This window comes from Odontesthes bonariensis, chromosome 20 (assembly GCF_027942865.1).
Source record: "Odontesthes bonariensis isolate fOdoBon6 chromosome 20, fOdoBon6.hap1, whole genome shotgun sequence".
Classification (NCBI taxonomy): domain Eukaryota; kingdom Metazoa; phylum Chordata; class Actinopteri; order Atheriniformes; family Atherinopsidae; genus Odontesthes; species Odontesthes bonariensis.
In genome coordinates, this window is record NC_134525.1 from 32,490,616 (window position 1) to 32,512,140 (window position 21,525).

The 21,525-nt window shown below is 41.0% G+C and overlaps 1 protein-coding gene across 1 annotated transcript in view; it reads right to left on the minus strand.

Annotated features, from left to right (window-relative positions):
* Positions 1-21,525, minus strand: part of LOC142369833 (uncharacterized) — a 130,590-nt gene that overhangs the window by 51,701 nt on the left and 57,364 nt on the right. The window contains exons 8-9 of the mRNA XM_075452232.1: positions 10,163-10,207; positions 9,601-9,654 (exon numbers count right to left, since the gene is read on the minus strand). Of these exons, the coding sequence (XP_075308347.1) occupies positions 9,601-9,654; positions 10,163-10,207 (99 nt within the window). The remainder of the gene's footprint in view (positions 1-9,600; positions 9,655-10,162; positions 10,208-21,525) is intronic.

Genomic DNA, 21,525 nt, shown 5'->3' on the forward strand with positions numbered 1-21,525 from the left:
AAACATCAAGCATTAAAAAGATCAATGGCTCAGCAGCATTAAAATAATTGCACTTTTGTAAAAATGAAAAGGCTCGGTCGTTCTGCTGACCACAGATCAGTAGTTGACGCATAAAACTCTGTGTTTTCCAGCTCATTTATAACTTTGGCCTTACATTCTGCCTAGAGCTGTGGGATGGCAACTTGATTGAAGTATGTGCGGGAGGGCAGAACATACCTCTTATCCATTGTGCGTAGCAAACTTTTAAATGCGTCTTTGGTCACTGTGTTTACAGACACCATGTCCTTCGATATGTAAGTCGTTACGGCAGCGGTAATCTCCTTGTGTCTTCGGCTAGTTCTTTCATAAGGCGTCACACTGGCGAACGATGTTGTTATTGTTGGCTGTTTTGCCGAAGTATCGCTGCTGCTTGATGTTTCACGGCTCTTTTTCGCCATGCACTCCTCATAGAAGTCCAGGTGGTGAACTCTCAAGTGGCGATGTAAATTGGTGGTATTGCCAACCGATGTAGCCAATTTTACACGACATGTTTGGCACAGCACCTGTTTCTGGTGTTCATCAGTGGCCTCAAATCCAAAATACTGCCAAATGACCGACGCGCTGTTTTTCTTGGATATTAATTTCGTCGGCTCTGCTTCTGCTCCCGCTTCAGCCATGCTTGAAATTGAATGATGAGCTACACACTGATTGGGGTGGAGAACACGTCATCTGGTCACGCGCAGCCTGCAGCTTTCTGATTGGTAGCTGACACAGAGCCTTGGGCTTTCATGTGAAATTATCACGAAACGTCAATGGAAATTATTGACGAAATTATTACTATTATTATGCACCAAGAAAAACCGCAGCTTTGACGATCCAAAAATCGTGTTGTCTGAGATCGCGATTTTCGGTCGAAAACAATAGATCGTTCAGCCCTAGTACCGCCAGTATTAAACTTAAATGAAAAAGCCAGTACTAAACAGAAAAGATGAACAAACAGCCATTTTCAATCAAATTTTCTCATCAATGACTATTAGACCAATATTCAAACTTAAGAATATAGAAAATTTAGTTAAATTACATAAGCAGAAATGAGAAATCGGCAAATCTGTCTTTGCCTCATACAGTCTGGGTTACTTAATTTTCTTTTCAAAGTTCTAACGTTGGACTCATTTAGAATGACTGAAAACCTCACTGTAGGTCCTAGTGTCATTATTAAGTTAGGCCCCTTACATAAGAGGGTTTCCCCCAGATCCACCAACGGAATCTGACTGTTGGAGGATGGAAAGATCCCCAATTGTTTGGAAGTTCATTTGTTTTATTCACCCTGTTTGTTCCATGCCACCATTCTGGCAATGTTTGTGGGGCTACTGATGTTTTCTTTTGTCTTTATTCTTGTTGTAGTGATGCAGTGTAACAACGTGAGAATAGCGTCCTTAAATGTGAATGGTTTAAACAATCCAATTAAGAGAGGAAAGGTAACAGCAAAAATTAAAAAAGGAAAAAAATCAAGTGATTTACTAACAAGAAACACATCTAACTCAACAAGAACACGATAAACTGAGGGAATTTGGATTTAAGACTGCCTTTTATAGCTCATTCAAGAAAGGTCCAAAGAGGGGAGTCGCAACATTGATCTCATTAGAAGTCAGAAGTTAGTTTTGAAGTCATTAAAGAAATAAATGACAAAGAAGGAAACGAAAAAACGAAAAAGGGAAACTAAATAATAACGTAGTTACTTTGGTCAATGTCTATGTGCCACTTAATTCTGATCGAGCGTTTTGAAAATTATTGTTTGAGATCATGGAAAATGAAGGAATCCTTATATGTGCAGGGGATTTCAACATGATTTTGAATGCTAAACTAGATATAACTAACAACAAGAGAAGTAGGACTCATCTATCGAAACTTGTCAGCACCTCTCTAACCGAACTGGGGATGTTTGATGTTTGGAGAGAACTCCATCCATTAGAGAGGGACTACACACATTATTTTGTACTCCAGAATAGACTATTTTTTATGAACACAATTGACACATATAGAGTAGAGGAGTGTAAAATAGGGGGAACTGATTTGTCTGATCACAGTATTACTTACCTCTCTATCAGTCTAAATAGAAGATGGAGATTAAATGTGGGTATGCTGAATAACCGGACAACACAAGAGGATGTTAAAAAAGAGATTAAACGCTGCATAGAGGAGAACTGGGACAGCCCAGTGGATTCTACCATACTATGGGACACGAAATAAGGCTGTGATGAGAGGGAGATTAATAGCGAGGGCAGCTTTCCAAAGAAAGACTTGGGAGAATGATTATAAGAAGTTGGTTAAACAATTAATAACACTGGAACAGCAACATAAAAACAGTAAAGATGAACCAGCTTTACAACAAATTATCAGTGTCAAGCGGCAGATTGATGACATCCTAAATCAAGAGGTTGAGAAAAAACTAAAAACTATTCAGGCTCTAAAGCAACTAAATATTTGGCGAGAAGACTTGAGGTCCAGCAAGCCTCTCACACACAATAAATTATTAGAGACCCACTAGCGAAATAAATACGAGTTGAACCTGAAGGAATAGAAAAGGTTTTTAAAGATTAATATGAACATCTATATATCCAATCTAAAGCAAAAGGAGAATGTGAAATGAAGGAATACCTTGACTCATTGGACTTACCGGCTATAGGAGAGGAACAACATAGAAAACTAACTTCCAGCATCACTAAAAAGAAACTAGATTCCGCAATTAGTAGATTAAAATCAAACAAAACAGCAGGTAGTGACGGATTTCCCAGCGAGTGCTATAAAACATTTAGGGAGGAATTAACCCCGCAACCTCTGGATTCCTTCAATCCGACTCCAACTGAGGGCAAACTGCCCCCCTCATGGAAAGATGCTATCATTTCAGAAGTACCAAAGGAAGGAAGAAATAAAGAACTCTGTATGGGGAAACTAGGGATTCATGAACAGTTAATACAATGTTTTCAAGGTCTCTACCGAAAGCCTACAGCGAGGATAAAAATGAATGGACATCTAACTGATAGTTTGTTTTACAGCAAAGAACTGGTAAAGAATGTTGTCTTAGCCCTACCCTGTTTGCTATTTTTATTGAACCGCTGGCACAAATGATCAGACAAAGTAACAACTTAAAAGGAATCCATAGAAAAACAGGAGCATCTCATAGGGCTCTTTGCAGATGATATTATTGTGGCTCTCCAGGACCTGGACAGGACCTTTCCTAAGTTGATGTCGATAATAGAAGACTAAGTTAAATACTCAGGCAACAAATTAAACATAGCAAAAACACAAATTGTCACACCGAACTATACCCCAGGCAGAGAAATTAGAGAAAAATATAACATTAAATGGAACTCCGAGGTAATTAAATATCTGGGTCTGGTATTGGCAAAAGATCTCACCAAAACATTCAAAATAAATTATGACAGCATTAATAATAATATTAGGATGGATATTGGGTGGTGGTCCACCTTTAACATGGACTTTGAGACACAAATTAGGCACAGGCAATTAAAATGAATATGTTACCGAGACTGTTATACCTTTTCCAATTCATCTCACAGATGATTCCAGAAACACAATTCAGACTATGGGACAAATACAGTCAGTGGTTCTACATGATTAGATTAATTGGAGTATAGCTATAGTTGGGTTATGCTCCTTATCTGAGCCAGGGTAATTCTCCTTGGATATATGGCGGTGAATAAATGCGATCAGAGGCACAAAGCGTTAGCCTAGAAATCTAGACGCCCCTAGCGGCCGCAAATGGAATTTGCTCCGGGGCTAGTCTAGTCACTTGTGGTCGTTTTGCAAGGTTCCAAATCAAAACTTAATCGAGCCAATCAAATCGTGAGGAGCGGGGTCGGAGGCCGGGCTACCTAGTGACGACAGAGGTGCGACGTTTCAGTGTGTAGTTCCAGAGAGCGGTTAAAAAAAAACTCTTTAGATTTATAGGGAAACGAAGTAAACTTACATCTGAGAGCAATCCCCAGTCAATTGCGAGCATGATTTACAAAAGACAGCGGGCCGATCTTCGTCTCAGAGCTGACAAAACTCTCCGGTAAGGCATTTGAACGGTCAAATTCCGTTAACGAGAACGCTACGAGAGTAGTCAAAACGGCAAACCGGAAGTGCGTTGCTCACTGTTGCTAGCTTTAGCAGCGCCGAATTCGTGGGAACAAAATTGTAAATAGCCGGTATTTTGTCAGATTTTCAACACCTTGGGGATCTAAATGACTACTTTCTCGCCCGAAATTGTTTCAAATGTTGCTAAAGTTTACAGAGTTTAGAGCTTAAGAGAAATCAGCTTTTCAGGCCTTAGACTACTGACCACAATGTACATTCCGTCGCGTTGACTACGTAAAACTTCTTCATCGCTCTGATTGGTTGTTGCGCCATCCTATTGCGTGGCATTGAACTTGACAGACAGCCGTTTATCCCGCCCACACTGCTTTCCAGCGTCACTAGACCCCTGTACAGCTTTTTGCTGTACGGGTCTGGCTTGCTAGGCTAACAAAGCGTGTCATACCCCGGTATGATAGGTGGCGCTATACCCATTCCAACTGTTGCTAATAGAGCCACTTCCTGTTGACCTCTTCACCACCAACAACAACAACAAACTCAGGCATTGGAGAAAGATGGAGAAGGCAGAGCCAGATGAAGCTACGTCCCTCTACATTTGGTCTGTGATGAGCTGCTTGTTGCACAAACTCGATGCCCAACGGAGCATTCTCCATCACGTTGTTTGTCTCTTTCTGACAGCGACAACAACAGGAATCTCATCTCCTTTGACTTCCGGGTCACGACCCCGGGAAAACATCTGGAGCATGCGCAGAAAGTCCAATTTTAGTCAAAGTCCAATTCACCACATGCTTCACCATCTACAAGCACGTTTAGTGTGACTTTCAACCGAGTTATCTCAGGGCCTTAATCTGATGGCGAGTAAAGGCTTCGGTATGCTTCTCCATCGCTATCCGTCAATCCGAGTCCGTGGTCAAAAAACCTTTCGAAGTTCTCCGTCGGGATGTTGGATACGCAAGGCAATTCAGTAGGCGTCGCTACGCTAGACGACCCAATCTCGCGACGTCTATCGTGAAAGTCGATGGCGACCGAGAGAGAAAGACTGTTGTTGAAGTTGGAGCTTATTGGTATTGAAATGCAAATAATTTTGACCAAATGTTGACCGGCACACAGTAAACTCTTTCAGAAATGGCGGTGTTGTTGTTCTGAGAGGAAGGAGCTAAACCGGAAAAGTGATTCCGGAAATGATGTTGTTAGCCGACCAATCACAACCCTTGCGGTCTCCGTCGCCTCGACGGATAGATAGGAATTTTGGTCGACACACGCAAGCGACAGAGAGCGTCTCCGGGAGGGTCTCCGTCGCTCTCCGTAGACGACCATAAAGCCTTAACCCGATCCGGTCCAATTTTTAGTCAAACTACGGTCTATACATGAACTTAATAACTCAGTCTTATTGTAATTTAGCCCTTAAGCCGATTCTTTACAGTGCCATGTAACCCGACTGACTGATAGATATTCTGACTGAAGCCTATAAAAAGAAAAATTAAAAAATTTAATTTCTAAAATCTATCATGGTCTCCAGAAACAGAATGAGAACAACACAGGATATATTAAAGCAAAATGGGAAAAAGAAGTAAACATAGAAATATCAGAGGAGGATTGGTATTGTATGTGGAGTGCACTGCATTCATCTACAAGTTCAAAGATGTGGAGGATATTTGGCTGGAAAAATTTGATTCGTTTTTTCATTACACCTCATTTAAAAAGCTGGAGGCAGTGCGGAAACATGAACACAGATCACCCCCATATCTTTTGGTTGTGCCCAAAAATTCAAACTTTTTGGAGTAATGTATGCTTGACTCTGGGAAAGATCCTAGGATACACAGTTCCTAACAATGTGATGGTGCTTTATTTTTGTGTTTGAAACGAGAATGTGGTATTAAAATAGACCGAATACTGTTGATCGTATGTAAAAAAGCTATAACAAAGTGCAGGTATAACACTGAACCTCCAAGCCTGAACCAATGGATGGACAGAGTGAAGGATTTGTGTATAATGGAAAAGATGGCTTTATCTCTCAGATCTAGAGGAGTGACCTGCTTTTATCAAAACAACAGAGGATGCTACACATTAATAATTAAAGAGACTGATCATTTCATACAACAATATTGTTAAAGCTGCGGTCGGCAACTTTTTTTTAGTCATATTAGCTTGAACTGTCATGGGATTCTGGAAGTAGAATATTAAATAGGCTGTTTAGGAAAAATAACGAAATCTGTAGCTCCCTCTGAAGCCTGTAATCATGCTTGCAAAAACCGAGCGCTCCCGGCTGTTTTTAACCAATCAAGTTAGGGTGGAGGAATCCTACCTGTCAATCACAGCTTGTGCACACGCTGCTGAGCGTGAGTCTGCCCCAGCTTGTGTGCACTCACACTGGTGTGAACTCACGTGCACAACCTCGTCCACAGAGGGGGAGGGGTTTGGGGGGCGATTCGGAGCTTGTTAGAGGTTGGGGGAGGGACCTGAGAGTTGTATCAGTTCGAATTTTCCGACTTCAGACTCGCAATTTTGAAAACCTGCCTATGGCAGCTTTAATGGAGGAGCCCCCGTGTGTGTGTGTGTGTGTGTGTGTGTGTTATTTTTTTTCTTTCTTTAGCTTTGTTCATCCTTGGCACATTGTTGCCAATTGTTTTTCCTTAAACTGAAAATACTAAATAAATAGTATCAACAAAAAAAAGCATTTATGGTGTTCACTTAGTTGTACTCACAAAATTTGAGAAATTCAAAGCGCTATATACTTTCTTCCAATATCATTTGTGCTTTTTATCTCTGAGATTGAGAGCGAAAATTCCCACACCTATTCTGAACACTTTCTACCGGGGCACCATTGAAAGCATCCTGACCAGCAGCATCACTGTGTGGGGCGGTAGCTGCACTGCATACAGCATGAAAACACTGCAACGCATTGTGAACACAGCTGGAAAGATCATTGGTGCCCCACTCCCACTCCCCTCCCTGCAAGACACGTACACCACCCGCCTCACCCGGAAAGCAATCTCAATTGCAAACGACACCAGTCACCCTGCACACGGTCTGTTCAGCCTCCTTCCCTCTGGAAGAAGATACAGAAGCCTCCGTTGCCGCACTGCCGTTGCCACCCCCCCCCGACACACACACAAAAACACTCAGGACTCTGCAACAAACTGTCTCCTGCACTTTTATCACCTTTTATCGCTGTTATTATGTTCCATACTGCCATTTTTGCACTACCACAACCATAACTATGCTGCTAACTTAACTTGTACATGACTTATACATACTAACCACATTGCTTATTTTTTATATACATTTTTTATTGGTTCTTTTAGTTTTAGCTTAGCATATGTCTTACCTGTGTGCCCTGAATGTTTACTTTGTATTGATATGTCCTACCTTTTTGTTGTGCCTGTGCACTTTATATGTCACCATGAGAGTGTGTGAAACATCCTCTCGATTCCTTTGTATGTTTCGGCATGTGAAGAAATTGACAATAAAGCAACTTTGACTTTGAGATTGTCCTCCATGATAGAGTTCAAACTGAATACAAAGGTAGTGCATACCCACAAGAATATTTCAATACCCACCAAAATGACACACAAATAAACCAACATGCAGCTCTGGCAGTGATCCAAGTCGGACCGGGTGTGTCTGATGGAGCTGGGCTGGACTGTATCTCTCAATAATGCAGATAAATCATGCAGCTAGAGTTTTAACCCGGACTAAGAGAATAGATTTTAAAAGCCTGCTGATGGTTTACAAATTCCAGAACGGTTTAGGGCCAAAATACATCTGTGATATGTTCAGAGAATATAAAGCCAGCAGAGCTCTTAGATCCAAGGACTCAGGTCAGCTGGTCCAGTCCAGAGTCCAGACTAAACATGGAGAAGCAGCATTTAGCTGTTATGCTGCAAACAAGTGGAACAAACTGCCAGTGGAGATTAAACTTTCACCAGATGGAGACATTTTTAAATCCAGGTTAAAAACATTTCTGTTCTCATGTGTCTATGCATGAAATCTGCACGATATCTTTTGATTTATCTGGACTGTTGCTTGTTTTTAAATTCATTTTAATTATTTTATTTGTTTCTCTTTATATTCTTTTATGTATTTTAATTATTTTATTTGTTTCTCTTTATATTCTTTTATGTATTTTAAAGGGGATAGAGAATCAAAATCATCTTTTTCACGTTTTTGGTGTTAGTTCTGAGTCTCCCCGCTGTGGGGAGTACACACGAAGTGCCAGCAAGTGTCAGAACCTCTGTTTCAAGTACTCCCCTTTTTTGAATTGCCGCCAGAAAATGGGCCAATCCGTGTTTGAGCATTAAGTGACGTGTCTTTTGGCGCAATCGCCCCCCCACACCCAAATCCACAGCCACCCCCTTTCATACACGCCCCTTCTAAATGAATTATTCATAATGTTGTGCCCACCCATTCCCACCTGGAAGAGGAGCAATGGCGAGAAACAGAAACTGGTGTGCCTTCCAAGGCTGTGAAAGCGGACTACGATCGTTACATATTCTTCCCCCGGAAAGCAATGTTTGCGATCAATGTCTTTTATTTATTTTTAACAGCATCCCCAGTACATACAACCGCCGACTTTTCCTTTGCGCTGCGCATTTCACGGAGGACAGTTTCACAAACCTTGCACGATTCCGAGCAGGCTTCAGTCGGAATTTAATGCTCAGTAGAGGGTCAGTTCCGACTTTGCAACAAAATCAACCCCAGCAATCAGTACAGCCTGTAAGTATCACATTTTATTTTGTTTTAAATGTGTGTTGTGCCATATTCCTGTTGTAAGAATTGCACGTTAGCTCTGGCTTGTTCATCTAACGGGAATGAGCTTTCTTTTCAGTCAGTGTATTACTCTATAGCTCTGTTTTCAGTGAGAGCAAGGGCAGCCAATCAAGCAACGGCAACCGAATAGTGCCAACACCTACCTGCATTTCATAATGAGGTTGCCAGATAAGCTCTGAAACAACGCCAATAAGGGCAAACGACGCATTCTAAACCTAGCTGTTTCAGAGAGCCTTTTAGGGAGGTTCTGAGCCATTACAGACCCAACCAATTTTTTTTGGGCTACATATCACATCACAGAACAAGGATTAATGCCCCATTCAACCTTTCTCTATCACCTTTAATGCTTCTTCCACTCCCTGCTGCAATGCTTTTATTTTATGTAAAGCACTTTGAATTGTTTGTACATGAAATGTGCTATATAAATACATTTGATTTGATTTGATTTGTAGTGACTGCAATGTACATAATTCACCAACATCTTCAAAAGCAGCATATTTCACATTCAATACTTAGTAATGATAAGTATAAGTGTTTAGTGGTCTTGGTCCCTTTATCTTTGATGAGGTTTTTATGTTTGGTTTCGTCAGCCATGTTGACTGAGTTTTTTTACCTGTTCTGGAGCTTGAATAAATAGCACAGTCAAGCGTGTGCGTTCTGTCCTGGTCTTTTCAGTTTCCCACACATTAGTATTTAAAGAGTGCTGACTCCAACAAACACTTTGCAGCAAATAAAGCAGATGTTCCTAACCTGTGCTCCTTTTATCCCAGGTGGACCTTGAGGCCCAGGCAACCCTCGCACACCCTGAAGATACATTCAAGAGCACAGGGAATGTGTTAATAACTTTAGGGGTACTTTACACGGAAACGAAAACGGGTTAAAAACGCAAAACCTTTTTGCGGATGCACTATATCGTTTAGATGGTAACGGCGCTTTGGGGGCATGAAAACGCAAAAAAGTGAAACCGCCCTCCAGAGTGGAATTCTTGAAAACGATCCACAGTCGCGCCACCGTGTAAAGGATGAAAACGCAAAACTGCGTTTCTCGTCACATAGAAGTAGAAAGACTTGGTCTTGGTAGTGTTGCCACCTAGCCATCTGGCGTGTTTACTGCTTCGATAAATATGAAACGTCACACACTTTTGCGTTTCCGTATGCACGCAGATTTTCACCCTAAAACGCTCGTCTAAATGCAGATTTAAAAGTGAAAAAAAAACGCCACTTTTGCGTTTTGGTTTCAGATCGTTTCCGTGTAAAGGTAGCCTTAGTTCACCAAAGATTCTGACACAAGTCACGTTCAGGTCAAATATTACCAGAGGTCCCTGTGGTCCTGCTTCCCCAGGAGGTCCCCAAGTACCCTGTGGATAACAAATCTTTAATACAAGGTAATATGCAGGAGATGCTAAAATGAGTCATTTACAACAACAATGGTAGCAGAATGAGCATATTTAATCTGCATGTGGTACACTTTACCTAATTCAGTGCTTCCCTTGCTGCTGTAAACCTTAGTATGTGTTTCCATTTTTCCAATATTCTGAACAATCTTTTAACTGCTCTGCAGCACCTGCTTCATAATTGATCTTGAGAAATAATTCTTGACCACACAAGCAGTGTAGCAATCTCATCTTAGAGTCTATTTAAACAGTTCATTAAACAAAGGGAATATGCCATGTAGCTGAAAGGACAAGCAGTCCTCGAATAAAGATTGTTTTATGATTTGTTGTTTCTCAGGTCATGGAAAAGTTATCGAATTCAAATGTGGTTCCAATGCAGTGCTTCTACACTGCTTTATAGTAATATTCTCCGTTTGATTGTAAATATTAGCCGCTTTCGGACTGTAGGAACCGTTGGCAGTTCTAATAACCTTTTAATCCGCGGGGCCGTTTTCTCCCGTGTTCGGACATACAGGAACTCGGGGCTTTCTCCCTTAGTTCCTATAACTATTTAGCTCCTTCTCCGAGGTCGGGTCTTTTCATGGTTCTATAGAACGAATCTGACGGAGGTGTGTGGTGGTCGGTAGCTACGCCCCATGTCATGCTATCACGGCTGAAATGTTTCCTCATACAACACAGACAGAACCGGCGCGTGTTTAATAAGTTAAACTTACACTGGTCTCCTTTGTCTGCAGCGCTCTGCTCTCCTTTCTTCCTTCATGAAATGAAAAAGTATCTCCTGACTCTCTCTGTGAGCTTTTCCAGCCTCGATGTTAGACGCCTGATGTGATCGTCCATGATTAATATCACCATCATGCAGACCATGAACACGGTGGCCTCCCCGCTCTCCATATTAGCTTCTTGGTGGTGTTTTTTCTTCTCTGCTTACTTTTACCGGGTTCTGTTTTGTTGTTGAATGTGGCGCTAAACGGCTAACGTAACACGTCACTGAAGCAGACGGCTGCGCGCGGCGCATCAGTCCCTATAAGGTCCCAACTCATGTGCGAATGCAGACTGAAACAGAAGGACAGTTATCAGAACAAAATTCGAGTAGGACAGTTCTGATAACTGCGTTCTTAGAACGGCTCTGTCCGAAAGCGGCTATTGTAACATGTTGGGGGAGTAGCTGGGTGGAGCCTTCCCAGCATGCATTGAGATGCTGTATTTGTTAAGCAATAGTTGTGTTTGAGTGTGCTCTGTCCAGGGCCGGGGTGGGCCATTTTCTCAGTCCGGGAATTTAATTCAAATTCAGGCCATTCTGATATGGAGTGCATTCTCCTTCAGACTGCACCTGATCCTCTGAGGCTACAGAAAATGTTCATTAAGAGTTGTCTATGTTGCTGGAAAACATGACACACTTTATTTATCCTTTCATTCACTGATTAATTCATTTATTTATTTAATTGTGCTTGTGTTAAATGATTTGTATGATTTAGTCTACCACCCTACCACCTTATGGTTTTCTTCTCTATGCCAATATTTTACATCACAAATGTCTATCTTGACTAACTACAGTATCTTCCTCTATGGCCCTTCAGTACTCGTGCCCTCCTTGGGATCATCAGTAGCACTGGAAGTGGTCTGCTGATCTGATGCTAGAAAACAATCGATAACAATAAAAAAATATATATTTAATAGTGAGTTGATAACCACAGTGTGCGCCCCTCTATGGAAATGCACGATATGATGGCGAGACGAAATAAGCGTGACAGCACATTTGAAACTGTTTGTCAAAAAATGGAAAACTGGAATGTAAAGCAAGTGTTCGGTTTGTTTACACACAGCAAGCACGGGACGTGAACGTGTCTGCATCTGCATTCGTGTTCAGTCCGAAATGGATAGAAATCAACAAGAAAACAGATTCTTCCTTTCACATCAAAGCGTCGTGCCCGCGCGGTGTCCGGATAAGTGCTCATTGCAACTTGAAAATAGAACAGTCTATTCCCTGCATGGGCGTGAGCGGGCTCAGCTCACATTATAATAAATGGGAGGGGAAGGCTTGAACATGGAACATGATGCTGATTCCCGCGGATAGAACGCGCGTGCAGACTCTGCAGTAATTAAAAAAAGGCAACTAAACACCCCAACGTGCTCGCGCTGCCCCTGCGCACGCGAACCATGTACAATATTTGCACAGCCCTTCTAAATAATTATATTTATTTTAATGCATGTTTGAGATGCATTTAATAACAAATATCAAACAACAAATGTGATCGCTCCTATTTAATATTGCGTTAGTAACCACATGTGCGCGCCTGTGGGAATGCAGGCTACAGTTGATGAGGAGATAAAGCGTGATAAAGCGTTAAGCAATTGTTCATCAGACCTGGAATGTAAAGAAAGTGTTCGGTTCTTCTTTGAATATAGGAATACACTTCTAAATCATATAAATTGTGAGATTTTACATATTTAACAACAAAAGCTGTCAGATGACATGACAGTTGAGTTGACATTGCAAACGTTCGCCACGTTATAGCCTATTTGATCAAATTCACAACCAGGCCTATTATCCATATCTCTCAGTAACCTACCAGCTTGTCTTGAGAAGATATCTGTCAATTTGGCACATTTGGCTGCCACCTCCTGTCTTTTTTTGAGCTTAGCCCTCTCTGTTCCACCTGGCCTCTTTCTACCCTCCATCACTGACGCGCTCTGTTTCGCGCCATTGTTATTTAAAAGACGAGCCACGGGCCAAACCATCTGAAACATTTGGGAGGAGAGAATTCCCTTACATGGTATAACCTATTTAATCTGCTGTGATGCAGCAGGCGGCTGCGTTCCAATGGTGAATTTATGCAGACTACAGTTGAATTGATATTAATGCAAGAATAAGATAAGTGACAAAAATTAGTTACAACTATTTTCCCCATGGGCCAAGCAGCCCAGGTCGATGGTTTGGGCCGGGATAGGTCCCGGATAATACCATTGCCAAACCAGCATTGGCTCTGTCACACAGAAATGTTGTTCTTTAGTCAGGTTCACTGTGTACAAAAATGTACTTTTGTGGGAATTTTTGGAGGATTTGTTGACCTATACATTTTTGGAATCTGCAGACCTTGGGGATTCCAAAAACCAATGTTGCCACTTGAACAGACACCTGTATGGTGGCCATTTTGGAATTTCAAAACAGGCGCCATAAAATACAAAATTTCAGCTACCTTGGCCTCTAAACAACCTAAAAACTCAATTTAGTCAAGGAATCCAATGGTGACTTCAAAATTATGCTCAGAATCGTGCTGTGGCGCCCCCAAGGGGTGGGAAAGAAAATTGTGGCACCTCCAAGAAGTGGAAAAGGAAGTTGTTACTCTAATTCCCCTTATCTACTCTGCTTCTGAAGAGTGCAGAGTTGTCTCTGCTTCCTCCTGCTGCTTATTGCTTTATTCGCTTTTAAATCATTCTACTTCTTTCCACAAGTCTTGGATATAATTTATTCTTTTATTCTTTTTCTTTTAATTGTATATTTGTAAACGGTATTAGCCCTCCTGTTTACAAAGAGAATCGGACAGAACAATGTCTCCTAACCCTGCAGTATCAGTGAGCTGCACACAGTGTGAGCTACTCTTTGCGAAGGTAGCACAGCTCGAGAAGAGGATTGAAACGCTGCAAGACATTTGTAACGACGAGGAATTTATTAACTCTATTATAGTTCCTGCGCAGGCTGTGGAGCCTTCATGTGCCAAAGGACTAACTCAGATATTTCTACACGGGATCACAGCTGATGTCGAATCTCATACTGCAGCCCTGGCTGACACACTTCCCTGGATCTGTCCAAATGACACTGGAATATCTGGTGAAGCTCCCAAACCGGACGGTCCGACTGACATCTCCCACTGGAACAGTGTTGGTGCCAAACCCAAATCATCAACCCCAGCCAGGATCTGGTCTCATGTTGTCCGTCGCAGAGGTAAATCCAGCACCAAAACTAAACCTCCAGCACTCACTCCGCCAACTGAAGTTCTATTGCATAATAGATACGATCCGTTGACTCAAAATAGAGTGTGTGATGATGAATGTAACCCAAACATGAAGACAAACAAAAGAAATGGCCCCAAACCTCAGCCTAGGGCTAACCAGATCATCAGGAGAATCCCAAATCCCACAACCAAGGTGAGGACTACAGAAGCGATCGACACCTCCACACAAAAAGGAATAGACACCATTCTGATCGGGGACTCTATAACACAGCATGTCAGAATGGCAAAGACGGAAAATAGAACTTTTTCTGATACATCAGTCAGGGAACTGATAGATATTTTGCCGACCATTCTGTCTACTCATCCAGATGGCACGAGGATCATTGTCCACGCAGGGTCTTTTGATATTCAATATAAACACAAGAAACTTGTGCTAAAGAAAATAAAAAAAAAAATAAAATAAAATAAAATAAAATAAGGGACCAGACTCAGTGAATAATTCCCTACACTCCGTATTATATAGATCAATGAGCAGTGCTGACCAACATATCATTGGGGTCATCAGGTGGGAACCTCTGATATTCTGAGAAGGAAGACTGGCTCTGAGATCCTGAAGAAAGACTTTTCTCTGCTGTTGGAGAGACTGTGTCACTATGGAGCACACCGGGTCTCCATTTCTGGCCCCATTCCTACTGTGGGTAAAGGAATTGAACTTTTCAGTAGACTTCTTGGCCTGAACACATGGTTGTCAAATGCATGCATCGCCCATGGGATTAAGTTCATTGATAACTTTAATATCTTTTGGAACTGTAAGGAGCGTTTCAGACCTGATGGCGTGCATCCCAATCGAACTGGATGCAGATTACTTGGTGCACACTTACGTCATGCTGTTGGGACGGCAAACCCAAACATGACTGTACAGATTAGACTGAAGGACACAGCAGCGAGGCAACCAACCCCCAGCCCTCCCCCCTCACCAGACCCTTTACTCCACATCACCCAAGGTCTCCAAAGGATGTCTCTATCCCAGCCAGGACTCCAGCAACCACCATCAACCGAGAAACGCAGGGCACCTCCTCCTCCTCCTCTTACATCATCTGTCCTGGCAGAGCAGGACACAAGGGGATGTGCAGGATGTTCAAGGAGCAGCACAACATCCAGAGTTCAAAACAAAGATAGCACTGTTCAAACCAAAGATACCATGCCATGATGTGTTCAGGGTCCCTGCTATAGAAGTCCGACTTCTGACAGCTGTTCTGAGAACAAGCTGGGGCCCAATAGGATTCCTGTATTAGTTAGTAAAAGAAGGAATCAAAAACAGTCAACCTGCTGGGTGAATATATCTAATCTGTTAACGGTACCACGTACAACTCAGAATACAACAGAGACCAGTGTAAACTCCACAAAGCTAGCCTTACTTAATATTAGATCTTTGTCCAATAAGTCATTGTTAGTTAATGACTTCATAATTTCACACAATTTAGATTTTCTTTTTCTGACAGAAACATGGTTGACAGAGAGCACAAGTGCTACTGTTCTTAATGAAGCAGCCCCCCCAAACTTTAGTTTTATGGATAAATGCCGAAATGGGAGGAAAGGTGGGGGGGAGGCTGCCTTATTTAAAGATACATTCCAGTGTAAAGATATCTCATTTGGGGAATTCACTTCTTTTGAATATCTGAGTTTTATTTTAAAGGGTGTTCCTAAAATCCTGTTCTTAATCATTTACAGATCTCCAGGATACTGTGCAAGTTTTATTGATGAATTTTCTGAATTATTGTCTGTTATTTCGACTGATTTTAACCATTTTATCTTGACCGGGGATTTTAACATTCACATGGATAATATGACGGATGGTACTGCCAAAGAATTTTCTTCTGTGCTGGACATGTTTGGTTTGTGGCAACATGTAACAGAACCTTCGAGGTCACATTCTGGACCTGGTCATTTCTAAAGGTGTTGATATTTCTTCTGTTGTGGTTATTGATTTGGCCTTGTCTGACCATTTTTGTATTTTATTTGATTTACATATCACTCAGAATGTTCAAACAACCAGCTTCTCAGTTAAGAAGAGGTACATCAATGAGAAAACAAGTGCTCAGTTTAGGGAGGCCATAGTTATGTTACCAACAATGAGCGCAGAGTCGGTTGAAGGACTGCTGGATCATTTTAACTTGAAAATTTTTAATGTAATGGAAGCTGTTGCACCGATAAGAATCAAGAGCACCTTGATCAAACAGAAAACCCCATGGAGAAACACCACTACGGTCAAAAACCTGAAAAGAGAATGCAGGAGAGCTGAACGTAAATGGAGGAAAACAAAGCTTCAGATTCACTATGAGCTGTACAAAGAAAGCCTGCGTAGTTATAACAATGAGCTGTGCAAGGCCAGACAGCTGCATTTATCTGAAATGATTAATAAGAATGTCAACAAGTCTCGAACTCTGTTTGCTATGGTTGAAAAACTCAAAAATCCTCCTAAACAGTCAAACCCAGACCTCCTCTCCACTGAGAAATGCAACGAATTTGCCAACTTTTTTAGCCAAAAAATCAAAACAATTAGACAAAACATTCACCCAACACAGACAAACAAGAAAACTAATCTGTGTCTAAAACCTAGTACTAACTCTGACGTTATGTCACAATTTAATATTGCTAATTTAAAAATCCTAGAGGAAACAGTTCGGCAGCTGAAATCAACAACTTGTTCTCTGGACATAATACCATCCGACTTTTTAAAAACTGTTTTTAACTCAGTAGAAAGTGATCTCCTACGAATAGTTAACAGCTCACTGGCATCAGGCATTTTTCCCAAGTCACTAAAGACAGCTGCCATTAAGCCACTCCTAAAGAAGAGAACTCTAGACGCCTCTATGATGAACAACTACAGACCTGTCTCTAATCTCTCTTTTATATCCAAGATTATTGAGAAAGTTGTATTTAACCAGCTCAACGACTTTCTGAATGAAAGTGGAAGTCTTGATAAGTTTCAATCAGGCTTCAGACGTCATCACAGCACTGAAACAGCTCTGGTCAAAGTGTTAAACGACATTAGGTTGAATACTGATTCTGGTAATGTTTCAGTCCTGGTTCTGTTGGACCTCAGCTCTGCGTTTGATACTGTAGATCACGGAATCCTGTTGCACAGGCTGGAAAACTGGGCTGGACTTTCTGGAGCGGTCCTTAACTGGTTCAGGTCCTACTTAGAAGGCCGGAGTTATTTTGTTACTATTGGCAGCTATGAATCTGAGCGAGTGGCCATGACTTGTGGAGTCCCCCAGGGGTCAATTCTTGGACCTCTTCTGTTTAACTTGTATATGCTCCCTTTGGGTCAGATATTGCAGAATTTTAACATCAATTATCACAGTTATGCAGACGATACACAACTTTATGTGTCTCTGTCACCGGACGACTGCAGCCCAGCAGACGTACTGTGTCAGTGTCTGGAGGAAGTAAACACCTGGATGAGAGAGAATTCTCTACAATTAAATGAAGACAAAACTGAGATCATTCTGTTTGGTAGCAAAGAGAAGAGGGTCAGCATTGGTAAATATCTTGAGACTCGGGACCTTACAATCACTGACCAAGTTGGTAACCTCGGAGTGTTGATAGACTCAGATCTGACTTTCAGCAGCCACATCAAAGCTGTCACCAAGGCAGCTTTTTACCATCTCAGAAACATCAACACAATTAAAGGTTTCCTCTCCCAAACAGACCAGGAGAAACTCATCCATGCATTCATCTCCAGTAGACTCGATTACTGTAACGCTCTTTTAACTGGACTTCCCAAAAAGAGCATTAAACATCTGCAGCTCATCCAGAACGCTGCTGCTAGAGTTTTAACCCGGACTAAGAGATCTGAACACATCACACCAGTTTTAAAATCTTTACTCTGGCTTCCAGTCAGTCACAGAATAGATTTTAAAAGCCTGCTGATGGTTTACAAATCCCAGAACGGTTTAGGCCCAAAATACATCTGTGATATGTTCAGAGAATATAAACCCAGCAGAGCTCTTAGATCCAAGGACTCAGGCCAGCTGGTCCAGTCCAGAGTCCAGACTAAACATGGAGAAGCAGCATTTAGCTGTTATGCTGCAAACAAGTGGAACAAACTGCTAGTGGAGATTAAACTTTCACCAAATGTAGACATTTTTAAATCCAGGTTAAAAACATTTCTTTTCTCATGTGTCTATGCATGAAATATCTTTTAACTTATCTAGACTGTTGCCTGATTTTAAATTCATTTAAATGATTTTATTTGTTTCTCTTTATATTATTTTATGTATTTTTAATGCTTCTTGCACTCCCTGCTGCAATGCTTTTATTTTATGTAAAGCACTTTGAACTGTTTGTACACGAAATGTGCTATACAAATAAATTTGATTTGATTTTGATTTGATTTGATTTAATGACCCCATGTCAGATGTCCGGGAAGAAAATACTTAAAATTTCTGCATATGATTATATAAACAATGACAAAGGTAAATTAAAACTATAATCTGTACATAAATATAATATATATTTATTTCACCATAGGCTGGTAACAGTCGGGACTCAATATAAAATTCTTTATAAAGGGGACCGAGGGGCTAACCCAGTGTAAAGCCTTGGACGGGTCTGTTGTCTCTCAGCGATGAGTCCAATCATTTCGGATTGGAGACACTGGAAGTTCATACAGAGACATGTATGTATGGATGTGTGCACGAAGAGTTCTCTTGTAGTGAGCACACTTAAGGATTTGCCGTGTGGTGGCAGGGCCATACACACCAGCCTCAATCCATGCATCATCTAGCCCAGAATTTTCAATGCATGTACCTAGTGCCCGCAGTGCTACCATCACAGTGTGATTACTTTGTGCAGCAGTGAGTGTTGTGTTAGATGACTGTTTCTTTTTATGAGAGCAAATGATTGCACCATGAGTAAAAGCGTTCATCCAGTTGGTGTTGTATTTAGTCAATATTCACTGAACGTCTATGGTGTGCAATAAAAGAGCACTTCCTTATTGAAATTAAACTCATCATTTTATCATTTCCTAACCCAAGTCAAGCTCAACACAACATGTAAATGTGGTGTCTCACCACCAGTACTACCCAATAACACCCACTTCTTCTGTGTTTCTTGCAAATATGGCAGATAGTGAAGCACGTTGGATGCTGTTTCATAAAAGCAACTACTCTTACTGTTTGTCTTTCAAACCTGTTCAAGAAATTTTCATAAATCTTTGGTTTTTTTTTAGAAGGAACTGCCTGACAAGTCGACAGCCGTTTCATATTTCACTCATCGTCATCACCATGGGAAACATTTCAACAACGCTTGACTGGCGACTACTTTGACACACCCTCAATTTAATTCTAGACACTAGACTGCCAAAGTTATGTAAAGATTACAATTTGTGGTTTGTACCACTGTTTACCACTCCAACCTTTTAATATATTTCTTTAATTTAAACTGAGGATGGATCTGTCAAACAGGAGAGCAAACAGAGCAGGGAACAATAGACTTGAAGAGAAAGGCTAGAACTGGGGCTGTTTCAGACACATTTAAAGTAAATTAATTAAACCTTTACATGAGCATAAAACTGTTTCTGTAACATTAAAATATCACATACTACTATTACTACTGCTACTGCTACTACTATCATTATTATTATTAATAATACTAACCGTAGGAGAAAGAGGACGAAGAACTTCAATTCATGTAGCCGCTTTCACGAGACCCAAGCTCACCTGTATGTTTTATATTTTTATCAGTTGTTCCTTAACTGTTTTGATTTGAAGTTCAATTCAGATAGTTTTAAATCGATCACTATTTTTCAATCTTTTAAGGCCTAGATGATCAAAATGTTCATCATCTGTACTTCACAAAGTTAGTACGGTTACAGTTATAATTTTAGTCCGAACCTTGATCATTTTCTAACCTTGCCAAAGAAATATTACCTAAATCCAACCAGGAAGGGACAAATGTGTTTTAGTACAGAGTTGTTATGTTATTGGCTGAGCGTATGCTGGTCTCCATCTCACAGTACACAGGCACATTGTTGAAAATGAAGCGCTTAACTGCTCCATTGGCTAACTGCTAATTCAGCCGTATGAACTGACAACTGATATGGCCTGTTCAGCTGGATGAGTTGTTAGATTCAAAATGAAAAAAAAATGTTTTCAGATTCCAACAAAGAGATTTAATTAAAGCTTAATGTAACAGAACAGAATTATCACGCAGTCACAATTCTCAATTGGAATTAACGTGGGAGATCAGTTATTACATAAAGAAAAGTGTAAATGTAAGTGAGAGTAGAGAGCAGTCCAGGAAACAATGGAGTACAGAGTGCAGCTTACTGTTATCTTAAAGATTCACAACAACAAAAATCAAATGAATACGGGAACTAAATGTGGCACACCACACAAAGCTCTTACAGGCTGTCTCGGGGAGACTATAAGGTTAGAAATCACTCCTCTCCAAATCCTGCATCTTGCACACTATATCATGCTTACTGCCAGTAAATTAATGAAAGAAATAAGAGGGCTTAACAACGCCTTCCCTTCCTTTGTCCACTAAAGAAGGTAGATCTCCCCATCCCTGCTATGACCACATTCTACAGGCACCATTATCAGTATCATCACCTTCTGTATCACATCCTGGTTCGGCAACAGCACTGCTGAGGAGAAACATACTCTCTGCTAGATAGTGAGAACAGAACAACTGAAAACATCATTGGTGTCTCGCTGCCACATCTGCAGGATATCCAAACTGAGCTGATAGCATCTGAAAGGACATTTCCCACCCCTCTCATGGCATATTCACCCCCATGCTGTCAGGGAGAAGATGCAGGAGCGGGAGAACAAGGACTACTCGGCTGTTAAATCGTTTTTCCCCACCACAATGATACTAATAAATCTGAGTGTGTGAACTCTTCACATGGCCTTTGATAGTATTAGTGGTTCAATTCTTACTCTTAGCTATTCGTCTATTAAATAAGTTTGATCTTTTTTAGACCAGTTTTAACATATTTTTAAGGCTACATTTTAACTATCTTAAACTTTTGTTTTTTAAACTTTTAAACAATTTTGTTGACAAAAGAAAAGCTTATTTGGCCAATAAAACAACTCAAATTGCAAACATTTCATAGCAGCTCAGTGAATACTACATTGTAGATTCTTTTATAACCCATCATTATTTTGCCTCTGCAGTGACTGTTAGCTTGGTTCCCTCATGAGAATTCCTCCTTCCCCCTTCGAAGAGAGAGTGCTTCCACTGCTGCTTACTGCAGGTGACGTACTAACTACTCCTAAGTACAGCACAGAACCCCACTATAAAAGAACCTGAAAAGTC